This window comes from Peromyscus leucopus, chromosome 6, assembly GCF_004664715.2.
Source record: "Peromyscus leucopus breed LL Stock chromosome 6, UCI_PerLeu_2.1, whole genome shotgun sequence".
Lineage (NCBI taxonomy): Eukaryota > Metazoa > Chordata > Mammalia > Rodentia > Cricetidae > Peromyscus > Peromyscus leucopus.
This window is the reverse complement of record NC_051068.1, coordinates 60,098,098-60,111,336: the sequence shown is the minus strand read 5'-3', so window position 1 is coordinate 60,111,336 and position 13,239 is coordinate 60,098,098. Positions and strand designations below refer to the sequence as shown.

Below are 13,239 nucleotides of genomic sequence, written 5' to 3'. Positions count from 1 at the left end.
AGCTTTTCATGAGCTACTCCAACCATGAGATGCTAAAAGGACATAGAGGACAGAAGCTCTGTGTTCCACACGTTCACCAAGATTAAATGTATCCTTCAATGTTCACTCTGAGACTATGGATTGGGCCTTTTAGGGGACAAATAATTAAATGACAAAACAAGTTGCTTGTGTCATGAACCCAACAACTATAAAATCAGAAAAGGTATCTGGAATAAGGTTGAAGTTTGGGATTCAGTTCTGAGGCATGACGCTCTCTAGCCTGTGGTGACGGTTCAAGGCAATGGACATCCAGTAACTTTTGCTGCAGTGTATGCATCCCCAGCAGAGACATGTCTACCCCTACATAGACTCATCGTTCTTCATCTGGCCACCAAACTTAGGAGGAAGTCAAATTCACCTTGAAGTTCAGTGGCCACCAGATGAGAGCCTGGGAGACACGAGGAACTGTTTTCTGTCCATTTCCATGAGAGTACAAGGGACATGTATACTTTTAGGCAGAATATTTTCACATGGAGCAATCTATTTACACAGGGAACTAGGTTTGTATCTAGACTGGACTACCAAACGTCTATCACTCTGTTTAGGCACTATCAACAACTAAGGAAGCAAATATTCATACAACGACCATATTTCCAGACATAGTTTCTCCTTTGAGAAAGAAAGCAGCAATTAGGTGAGGACTGAGATTCCCACTTAAATCTCACAGTCATATAGTATTCTGGTGGCCATGGTGCTGAGCAATGGGCTACAACTCTTCTAAGGAGAGGGGAAAGACCTAGAGGGTGACTTCTGTAGTGTCCCATCCTTCTGGGAATGAATAGTGAGTTAAGGGGCAGAAAAAACCACCTAGGTCCAAGAAAAGAAAACAGAGAGAGGCTAGGCAAGGGTGGTGGGGAGAAGTGGCCGAAGGTGACAGACACAAGCAAGACTGTTGGGAGAGACCCTGAAGTCCACTCCTGCAGGAGGTGTACATGATGACCACAAAGGATGGCACCATGGTCACCATTAAACATGTGCGCTCATCAGTTCAAGGCTAATGAAGGTGAAGATGACCCTGAGGCATCATCAAGAGCCAGGAAACCTGAGCTGTCATTTGAGACAATATGGATGGTAGTGAATAAATTATGCTAAGTAAAAAGTAAAATGTATGCTAAGGGTATCACAGAAAGATAAGTACCACACGATCTTATTTACATGGGAAATATAAAAAGTTATTTCACAAAGAAAGGGTAGGATGCTGTTTACAATATTTGAGAGGAATTTGAGGGATGAGGGTGATGTGATGGGTGTGATCATGGGGTCCAAGTTAAAGTCATGTAGAAGGAAACTGGTGTGTTTTCACACAGCAGGGTAACTATAAACAATGTCAATGTGTCACACTTTCATAAAGCTAGAAGAAATGCTACGTTTGTGGAGGTAAGTACAGTTAACCTGGTTTAAAGATTATACAATGTACATAAGTAGTCAAACATTGCATGTTACTTCATTAATAGTCATATTTTTATAATTTATGTTTCAGTTTCTAAAATACATTTAGTTTGAAAGAGTATTAGTAGAAAGACTATTTTAATATCCTAACATAGACCATCCATTGTAGAATATATAAAATTATGATTTAATCACTATATCCACAGATCAATAAGGATGAGGGGATCATAGTCACATGCAACAGTATACCTGGTATTCCCAGATAACATTCAGCAAAGGAGGAAGCACAGAAATACATGGTGTATGCTTCCATTCAGTGAAAGTTAAAAGCCAGTTTGATGTTCAAGGTAGGTAGGGCTCACTCATGAAGTTTAGGGTGGGGCTGAGAGGGGCGGGGACTGGAGTTGGGGGGGGCACAAATTTCAGGGAAAGTTCATGAGAAACTATCATTTCTTCATCTGCTTCCTCGAGAGGGCCCACTTTTCAAATATCCACTGAGCCACACATTTATGATTTGTATATTTTTCTAAATGTATTTTATCTGGCAGCTTAAGAGTTTGTTGTTGATGTTGTTTTGGTTTTGTTTTGTTGTTTTGTTTTGTTTTTACATAGGCATAGGAAGCAAATCAACAGTTATTCTGCTATGTGAGGCTTCATCAATGTGAGTGTCCAAAATGATAATTTGGGCTGGAGAGGTGACCCAGTGGTCAGGAGCACTTGGCTGCTCTTCAAAGGACCAGCACCCACATGTCTGTTCACAACCATCTGTAGCTCCAGTTCTAGGGAAATCCAATGCACCATGCCCTCTTCTGGCCTCTGTAGGCACCAGACATGCACAAGGTGCAGAAACAGACATGCAGACAGAACATCCACACACACACAAAAATAAAAATAAAAAACAAAAAGTTTAAAGAAATTATAAGGTCATCAGTGTATTGAATGTGTCAAATATCAAGGAGTTTATATTCACTATCAAATATATTCAATATTAAATATAAATGAGTTTATATTCAAAACAGGGAAAAAATAGTCACCTTTGGGATCACTTAGAGCATCAACTGGTCATTCTAAAAATTGGAGAGAGGGAGAGAGAAAGAGAGAGAGAGAGAGAGAGAGAGAGAGAGAGAGAGAGAGAGAGAGAGAGAGAGAGAGAATCTTGCCTTTCCTGTATGAATTATTTTCAGGGTAATACATGTTGATTTAAGATCATTAGTGTCAAGGCAGCCCACATAGTAAATGCAAAAGCAATAATAGGATCTGGGAAATCGCCCAGTCTTGATAGGAAATGCACAGCCCTAAAGAAACCCAAAACCATTCAGCTCCTGTGCTGGATGCCATTGTACAGGGAACAGTGAAAATAAAGAAACAAATTCTAGACCCATCCTAGAATACAATCCACCACCATTAGTTAGCATGTGGAAAATAACAGGATAAGTGACCTGATTTGTAAAATATCATAGGAAGGGTAACGTTAGTGGTCTCACTTTGGTGTGGATCCTAACACACCAATTATTAAAAGATAGAATTAGATAATCCAAAACCATTAACACAGTGTGGATATTGGGTGCCATCAAAGATTGATAGTATATGGTAGTTCTGTTTTCTCTGAAGTCATTATCTGTTAGAAATATGTATTGATGACACAATGACACTTGGTATTAGAGGGAAGTAGTGGTTGTGTGGAACATGGTGAACTAACTGCCATGCCATTCCCATGCTTCCATGTGTTCACTGTGGCTCACTTTTGAGAGTGTTTGGTGTTTTATACCAAAAACTTACCCCGTCCTTAGCTTTCACCAGCAGATCAAAGGTGCCAGGATCCCTTTCCCTGTCTATGTCTTGGGACACACAGATGCGCCCATCCTGTGGGTCAATCTGGAACGCCGGAGGTGCCTCATAGCTTTGGAAGCCATCATAAAGAGAATACTGGACCAAGCCGTAGAGCCCCGCGTCTGCGTCAGAGGCTTTTACCTGTAAGACAGGAGGAAGGTCAGCGAGGCCATAAGCATGCTGGCAATACTTTGCAGATAAGTGTAACTTGTGATACTCTGCACAGCTGATTTGTCCCCAAGGCTGCTCAGAAAGCAGAGCTGTGGCTTAGCTCTCTCCTCGCCAGCTTGCCGCCTGGCCAGTCTTCAGCATTTCTCCTCTTCCTCTGGAGAACTCTCCGCCTCACTTGCTTGGTCCACTCCAATTAAAAGGCTGAGGTCTGAGGTCCTGCATGCTCCTATTTCCTCTCACGACACACGAGGGATCTTGTCTAATCACACGGATTTATAAACATTCATATGGCTATAAAAACCTACAAGATGGCAGTTGTTTCCCTCGGTATATCCACTCAGTTTGAAAGCAGCAGTGTGAACACAAAAAAAAAAAAAAAAAAGCAGGAAATAAAGTGTGTGATTTCTAGAAAATCAACACCAAGACAAAATTCATGCTAGAGTGGAGAGAGGCATCTCCCAGGCCAAGTTTATCTGGAAGGGAGGTCCCCGTCAGAGCCTTGCATAGCCATAGTGACTAGGGACTACCCATGCCTCTTTTGTCCAGTAGGTACACAGTGATGAGATGTCAGCCACCCCTTGCTCATTAAAGCAGGTGCAGGGACACATAACTGTGGCTGCCCAGGGGAAATTGTGCTTTGTTCTTACCCTATACATGCCATTTTTGTTACCAGTCTTGTGGCCAGCCCAACTAGAGCTACGAAAATATTTATTTTAACTAACTGGATTACACATACTCTAGATACTCCTCACCAAAGGGGATGAAGATCAAAAGCCCATATTGAGTGCCAAAAACACACAGTGCCAAATGTTAAGTTCTATCTTAGACTGTGAGCACGCAGTACAATGAGGAATTAACAATAGCCAATCGCCAAGTAGAGAAAATGTACACTGGTCAAAGAGATGATGTGTCACCCTGGGTAGGAGGAGAACAATCAAGGTTCCATCACAATACTAAGAGTAGATATTCAAGTTTTGTATTTATTCTAGAATTTTCCATTAACATTTTTAGGCCAGTTGACCAGAGGTAAGTGAAACCACAGAAGGAGTAACTACAAATAAAGGGAGAGGCTGTGTGCAATGAATGCATGGTGGCTTACATAAAACAACAGAGTCCTAGATCTGCAGGCTTAATTTAGTTTGATTTTTTTAAACTCAATTAATAGCAACAGTAAACATCTAACAGTACTTACCATAAAAGACATACTTCGTATCAGTAGGATATAAGTATTCATTTGATTCCTTGATTGTCACACTTCCCTTGATTGTCATACTCTATCCCCTAAACATTTTCAGTGACCAGTTCTCCGCCAGCCCACCCCTTACAGCATACTGCCTTGAGCAGATAACTGGGATGTGACATTGGGATGTTTCGGCAGCATACTTCAATGTTTTTCACAAGAATCCTTTTGGCATCAAAGATGTTGGGAAACGTCCTACTTAAAACTCACAGGACAGACTCTGACAAGGGACTAGCTAGCCCTCCATGTCACTGATACCCAGATGCTGGTGAGACTGCTTTCTTTTCTTGTCCAAGTCTTTTACATGTATCTTCACATCATCTGTCTCACATTTTCTGATAAAATTCATTCATCCTCTGCAACCAAATGACATATTTGTAAGTTACTCTTCCCTAGCTGGATAGAACTAGAAAATCCACAAGTTTCCCTTCTACCAAGGATTCACATCCAAATCCACTTAGTCTGGTTCACACTGACAGCCTTTAATAACTCACTAACCACTGGTTCCCAAAGACAACAAATACATCCTCTGAAGCCATGTGGTCTTCTCAATAATTTTGGCTGCATTAGAAGACAGATTTAACAAAATAAATTCTAAAATCCATTCTCAGCCTTTAATAGCATGTATAACCAAGTATTTTGGCTCATATGAAAGTACATTCCCTGTTTCCACTTTAGGGCTTTTTCTCATGGGGATTTTTGGCAGGGAAAAATATAAGGGATCAAAAGTCAGAAAGAGTACCCATCTCAATTTGTGTTGATGGCTCAGAATCTGAGCTCAGAAGCATAAAATGAGAGTGTGCATCCCTCTGCTCTTCACTACCCCCGCCCCCAGAAATGCTTACCTCCTGTTCTAGCAACATACCCCGTTTCCCGGTGTAATGGATCTTGGATGCCTAGAATTAGAATTTTTATGGGGCTTGCAATACCCAGTACCCACTGACTGTTGAAAAAATAAAGAAAGAAGTAGGTAATTTGAAAAACAGAAAGTGAAAAGTACTTCCTTAATGCCTCAGGAGGAAACCTTGATGAGTTAAGAAGCTAGGCCACAGGCTTCTCTAGAGACCCCCCAGTGATGTCAAAGCAGGGAGTTGCTGGTCCCAGTACTGGCAAGCTCACAGCCTGAGCAGAATGCTTAGAAGACCAGCCAGGGTTGCATCTCTGCATTCACACCTTGAGCTGATTTCAGCACACTCAAAGTCTTCCCCACCCCTCGGTGCAGTCTCGCTCACCTCTTTCACACTGGAAACTGATGGGTTTACTTCAGGTTTATTCTAACTCATAACTATTCTCATTGAGATTGATTTTCCACAAATTTAATCGAGACACTAAGGCACTTACAAATTATTCATATGATGCTGAGTGCCCTTCTCCTGTGATTAGCTTCCTGGGAGCTAGAGAATTCTTATCACTTTCCTCATATTAATGTCAGGAAAGGAGTCCTTCCCTAGGAATGCACCCTGCAGACAGCTGGAGAAGGTGGCCCTTATGAGTTTGGGCTGAAGGGTCTTGAAAGGAACATATTCATAACCAATCATTGCACCTCATTGAAACATATTTCTTACAGTCTGGTGCTCTCCCTCTCCTCCCTAACTGATGTGCCTCCACTGCCTTGCTGGTCTGTGATTTTTTTCCCCAGGCCTTTGAATTCTGGAGTAGATGTTTACATATTGGGACTGCTTTTCTTTTCATTCCAAAAGATGTGTTAGTTATCCTGTAGGATCCTGTAAATAGGACCTTATAGGATCAAAGAGCAGCCACCTGATATGGCAAAATGGGGTTGATTTAAGTACCTGGGGAGGAGACACTTCTCCTGGGTGGTGAACCCAGTGACAAGTGTCCTGTGAGAGAGGCAAAAGCAGACCTCAGACCGGCGAGGTGGTGGTGGTGTGATCACAGAGCGCCATGGCCCCAATCAGACAGCACCAGACGCAGAAAGAGTCTTCCCAGGGCCCCCGGAGGAGCAACGCCCTGTCAGAGCGAGGGTTTGTCATCACCAGAGCTGTGAGATGTGACAGCACAGATCCGATTTGTTTATCGATGACATTGTCTCTCCTAGAATGTGACACTTTCCTCACTTCTTGCTGCATATTCAGGGACCACAGCACTGGTGTCCTGTTCACACAGAGAGAGGAACCATAAATGCATCTTGCATGAAAGAGTGAATCAAACAGTGTCCGTAAGACTCAAACATGGACCAGCAGAGAGATCAGTGGGAAAAGGACCTTATTGTTAAGCCTGACCAATTGAGTTTGATTCCCCAGACCCCACATGGTAGAAGAAGAGAACAACTGTGGCAAGTTTCCCTCCAACCTCTACACACAAACCTTGGCATGTATACACACACACACACACACACACACACATGAATAAACAAATAAAACATTAAAAGAAAATCTAAAAAAAAAACAAGCACAAAGCAAAGTGTGGGTGAGGCAGAGAAAGCGTGTGCTTCAGGCTAGTGGGGCTACACAGTGAGTTCTAGACCAGTCTGAGTTACTTGGCACACAGCCAGACTTGTCTCAAAATGAAATAAAGTAATTAAATAAAGTGAGATGCAAGCATGCTTAAGAATAATTTTCTTTTCTTGACCTGCGGGTGGAAATATACAAAAATAAAATATTTCATAGCACTTATCAACTCTTAATGAGGAACAATTTTTAACTTTAATTATTTATAATAATGTGTATATTCGTGTTTGTCAGCACATAGGTTTATGCAGAAGAATGCAATGCTCAGTCAGGCGGTGGTGGCACACACCTTTAATCCCAGCACTCAGGAGGCAGAGGTAGGCGGATCTCTGTGAGTTTGAGGCCAGCCTGGTCTCCAAAGCGAGTTCCAGGAAAGGTACAAAGCTACAAAGAGAAACCCTGTCTCAAAGAAAAAAAAAAAGAATGCAATGCTCACAGAGGCCAGAAGAGGGAGGTCAGAAAACCTGGAGCTGGAGTTTCATTTGATTGTGAGCTGCCTGATGTAGATTCTGGGAACTGAATGTGGGTCTCCTATTAGAATAGAGCACACTCTTAACCATTGAACCATCCCACCAGCTGCCAAGTTTTCATTCCTGAAACAATTTATTAATCATTATAGAGATCACAGATTAAAACCCTTAAACTTTTGTTCAAAGCCATCACAATGTTACAATTAAAGTCAACCTGGCAAAAGACAAAGAAAAATCTCAAGAAGTATGGTAGAGACAGGAAATAGGACACAGTTTGTCACGCTTTTAAAATGTGTTCTCAAATATGTTGATACTAGCTGTTAGATTGGATAAATTGGATATATACATTGAGGTTACAGGAAAGAAATTATTATGACATGTTTGATTACCTTAAATGTGGAATGAAATTAAGGAACTACTAATTCTACTGCTTATTAATTGTCCTGTGTCCCACTTTCCCAAACATAACCTAAACAAATGGGTCAAGAGGGCAACCTGTCCTGTGCTATGCTGCAAGACAGTAAAAACAGCACATTCTATAAAAAGAACTGGCAGGCAGATCAATAAACCCAACAGCAAGGTCTACAACAGATCCTGGTAAGACTACATTTTTTTGTACAATTACAAAGGAAACCACTAAAGAATTCAGGGTTATCCACATAATAGTTAGAAAAATTGGCAAAGGACGTAGAGGGAAAAAAAAAATCAAGGTTGATATTATCCTCATGCTGAAACAAATTCTACACAGATGCTAAGTGCAAATAATGAGATCATTTAAAGCATAAGTGTATATTTGGCTGGGCCGTAATGCTGGAAAGAAATATGAAAGTAAGGGGGGATTTCAAAACTAACAAAACAATAGACAAAAATCACAAAGGCAAAAGTCAAAACAATGATTATACATAGAGTATTCTACTGAGATATGCATAAAAGCCTAAAGGTAAATTGTGTATGATATATGCAATGTGCATGCACACATATACACATACACACAAAGAAAAACTAAATGTTAGATTATCTGTGGAAATAAATGATTTTGTTTGTATATCAGTGTTTTCCTAACTTTTCAAGACTAAAAATAATTCCATAGAAGCACAACTGTGGAAGAAAAGCTAAGCATGGAAAATTAAACCTAAACACACCAGTGCTTGGTAGGCACTTGCCCTCTGTTTATTCAGCCAACACGAGTGCCTCTACCCAGCACTCATTCCTGAAATGCCACTGAAGGAGGGATGTGAAGGAGACACGGGTGTTTTTGTGGCTCTGGAGAATGAACCCAGAGCCTCACATGTGCTGGGCAAGTACTCTTCCACTGAACTAATCTCCAGTGACACTTGTAAGCACACGGAGGCTGGCGTGCCAGGAAGAAAGCAGCCCTCATGTATCAATGCTCCAGTGGTCCTTTCGTCTTTAGACTGTCCACCTTCTTCATCTCCTGCACTCTAGAACCAAAGACACACATTGGAGAAGTCGGTATGTTGTGCTTGTACGTACTGAACAGGGAGAGAGTTTAAAAGACCCACGCAATGAGCATTTCTCCAATCAGGAAGTGATCAGGTTCATTTTCATATGCCTCTATCCAGGTCAAAGGACAGGCCAGAGGGGCAGCTCGGCCAAGCACCTCCCCTGAATGCTCAGCCGCTTCCTGATGTCAGATGGGTTGGACATCACAGCAGGAATCCAGAGGGTAGGGTGAGACTGCGTGTTCTGTAGTTCCCTGTGTCACAGCAGACACAGCAGAGGACAAGCACCGCAGACAGCTTCCCCACCCCCACCCCCACGCCTTCATCTGTGCCTCCAGTGAGGGGTTGGGCCTCCACATGGCGCCACATGACCCGCTGAAAGCTGAAACTCACTCCCTTCTGCAGGTGCCCTAGCTCAGGACTGAAGGCCATATGGAAGCTATGTAAACGTTACCATTTCCACAGAAAATAAAAATGTGAGCAGCACACCACCGTGCCTGCAGGTGTTCTCTCTTGGGGCGTAAGCATGGGAAATGTTCATTTCTCAAATGATCTGTTTCTGTACAGTTTTACTGAGATCTTTTCCATTTATAGACCCAAATTAGCTCCTGTGTCCTGTGACTCTTCAGAGCCCTCCTCTCCCCACTCTGCCTGCGAAGGAGAGTCTGAAACACCTGTAAGGTCCGAAGAGAAGAGCTGGATTTGGGAAATTTCCCCAAAGGATTCATGTTGACACTTCCCTTTGGGGATAGAGGATCGTAAATTTGAATCATAAGACCTGGGATTTTAATCCTGCTGCTCCTCCTTGTGTTTTGAGAAGCAAGGGGATGTCCCAGGTTTGAGCACAGAGGTCCTAACCCTGAAAGGATGTAGTCCAAAAAAGAAGCACAGATAGGGCAATTAGAACTCACATAGGGTTTGTTGGCTCAAAAAGCCCCAATGCAAAGCACCATGGCTAGGGAGGCCAAGTGAGTGCATGGGCTGGCCATACAAGCTTCAGGGCTGCAGGGGTGACTCCAGCCTTCTAGCACACAGCTAAGAGCTCCAGGTCTCACATCTGTTTGGAAATTGGGCTCACTTTAGCAGTTCCACTTTCTTGGAAAGCAAACCTGTCCCAGATGGAAAAGGGCATGACAGTCTGAGCTGCACAGCTTTGCCTCCACCCCCGACTTCCGCAGGCCTGTGTACTCATCAAAAACGCACTATTTATGATATTTCTATTGCATTTCTGCTTATGAAGAGATACAGGGGAACATTCTCGGTTGTCAGGGAAAGCCAACTGCTGCTTCTCCTGAGTGACAGGGCAGGTTCCAATGAGCAGATAGCAAGGCCTGTGTAAGCTTTAACTCACATGCATGATTTTTTCAATCTGCTTCCAGTAACTATGTTCCTCTTGATTTCACCTCATTTATTTTATTCCAACTTTTCCCTCCATTCCTTCCTTTTTTTTCCTTCCTTCCTTCTTTCTTTCTTTTTTTCTTTAGACAGTGTCTTACTATGTAGCTCTGGCTGGCCTGGAACTCACTCACTATGTAGACAAGGCTGGCCTCAAATAAACTATCCGCCGCCTGCCTCTGCCTCCTTAGTGCTGTTCTCATTATTCCTTTAATTTTACTTTCATCTTACTGAATGTTGTATAGTTTTGCTAATGACTTCATATGATTTTCAGAATAGGCAAATATAAAATGTATCATGCTAGCAATTATTCAATAGAAATTGATATCACACTCTGCCTTAGTTACTGCTGTGTTGCTGTGAGGAAACACTATGACCATAGCAACTTACAAAAGGAAGTATTTAATTGGGGGCTTGCTTACAGTTTCAGAGGGCTAGTCCATGATCATCATGGTGGGGAGATGGCAGCAGGCAGACACACATGGTGCTGGAGAAGTAGCTGAGAGCTTACATCTGGTTCAAAAGTTGCAGGCAAGCAGACAGAGATTGGGCCTGGCATAAGCTCTTGAAACCTCAAAGCCCACTCCCAGTGACACACCTCCTCCCAAAGCCACACCTCCTAATCCTTCCCAAACAGTTCCACTAACTGAGAACCAAGCATTGAAACACAGGAGCCTACAGGCACTATTCTTGTTTAAACCACCACACACTCACAAAAGCATTATGATTAATGGCCAACTAAGGAATGGACACCGAGGAGGCGTTTAGGTGCAAAGAGATCCCATGTGTTACTCTATATGTTTTTCTAAGATAAACTATGTGCAAAGTTCTTTCTTGCAAGCTAGACCCTCTACGTATTGCCTGGAATCCCACTTGTATAGGTATCTAGCTCATTTCATGACATTTCCAGTCAACAGCAAGACATGGAACTTTCGGTTGAGAGGAAAGGAGTTTCATATCTTAGTACATATTTAGGTGAGACAAAGACAGTATGAAGAGGATGAACAGCCTATGATGGCTGTTTTAGATCAATCATCTCTTAGTGGCAATTTCATAGCGTCTTCTCTATTCCACTGCCATCGGTGATTCTCAAATGCTGATTATGTCTAAAATACTCTTTAAGCCAAAAAGCAGCATTTTTCCTGCCATGGGGGTTTTAGTCAGCTTTCCAGTACTGTGACAAAAATAAGCACCAGAAAGGACTTAAAAGAAAATACTTATTTTGCCATGTGGTGTCTGAGGTCTCAGTCCCTCATGACTTGTCCCCATCACCTTGGGCCCCCAGTATGGCTGAACATGGCCGAAAAGAGATTGTGGAGACAAGCAAAGCAGGGTGGAGGGACTAGGGAAGCAGTACAAGGATGTTGCTCTTTGGATGAAGGTAAAAAGGCAGGGACTCCACAGCAATGAAAAGAAAAGTATACCCACTAGGTAGGCAGATATCTGACCCAGTCACTCTTCTTCATGGAGAAATGTCTGGGTTTTAAGTGAGACTATGTATATTAATGACACCGTACATTGTTCAGATTGCACAGCACACACTTGTCACACTGTGCTCATAATCATTGATTTAAACATAGAAGTTCTTGACTCTTGCTCAGCGGTATCTCCCTTGAGACACTTTGGGGCATCCTGTGTACCCCAAGGAAGGTAGATGCTTCTAGAATGTCTCTGCACACAGCCTCTGTGCTCTGTCCTGCCTAGAGGCTCTGGGTCCTCTAAACACCATCTAAGATACCCTCAAGGAGGCCACCCACTTGTCTTCTTGTCCCCTGACTGTCCCCTCCATCACGTCTGCATCTTCGCCCACCATGGTGGTTAACTCCACAAGGACATCTGTCCATTTCTCTCATGGCTGATGCCCACTGTCCAGCACTGCACCTGGTCCTGCATAAGCAGTAAGTGCAGACCTCACTCCAGCGGGAATGCTTTTCTTCCTGTTGGGTACCTTTTTTTGTCAACCAAGGTGCTCAATGAGAGAAGAGCGGGGCAGCTTCTCCTGCCAGTAGAGTTGGCTGTAACCATTACACAGAAATGTGGGAGTGCTTCTCTTGGAAAGCAGTCAAACATCCTAAGCAAGGGATGCAGAAAAGGAGGCAGGTGAGAAGGTGAACTGGAGGACAGAGGACTTGTGATCCTGAGAGTTCCTCACTGAGGACCTGAAGGAGCTCAGAGGCAGGAAGCGCTGTGTGGATTGACCAAGCTTCCTGTGTGAGGAGCGTGCCAACACTTTCCGTGTGCCTCACTAGGTTTTCAAGAGGAGAGTTCCTCTGAGCGTCTTATAGGCTGGAAAGTTGGGGTGAGGCACACAGTTGTTCTTTCTGTGGTTCTGCCACAGTCTGGTGAGGAGAAGAAGATGAGCATAGCCAACTGAGGCCTTTCTGGGATTTTCTTTTCAGATCCACTCCACTTTAAATTGTTGAGTTCATTTTCAAATATGAATTCCGTGCCCACCTCTCTATCCTTTTCTCCATGTGTCAAAGGCATTGGCTGGCATAAAACATAAAGACAATAAATAAATGAGAAAGAAAGAGGGCAGAGGCAGGGAGGAGCTGAGGAAGGAAGAGAGAGTACAGGGAGAGGAGAAATGGGGGAGAGAGGGTTTCCAAATGTCTGACAAGTGGCCCAGTTCTACTCTAGTGAAAGTGCATCCCAGTGCATCCCAGGCCTATAAGGACCTTCTAATTCAGGGAGAGATATTAGCAGCCCATTGGGCCACCAATCTGAAACATATTCTCCCATCTACTTTTACTGTAATCACAATGGCACTG

The 13,239-nt window shown here is 43.0% G+C and overlaps 1 protein-coding gene across 1 annotated transcript in view; it reads right to left on the bottom strand.

Annotated features, from left to right (window-relative positions):
• Positions 1-13,239, bottom strand: part of Dchs2 (dachsous cadherin-related 2) — a 216,262-nt gene that overhangs the window by 111,039 nt on the left and 91,984 nt on the right. The window contains 1 exon segment of the mRNA XM_028857068.2: positions 3,208-3,399. Coding sequence (XP_028712901.1) covers positions 3,208-3,399 — 192 coding nt within the window.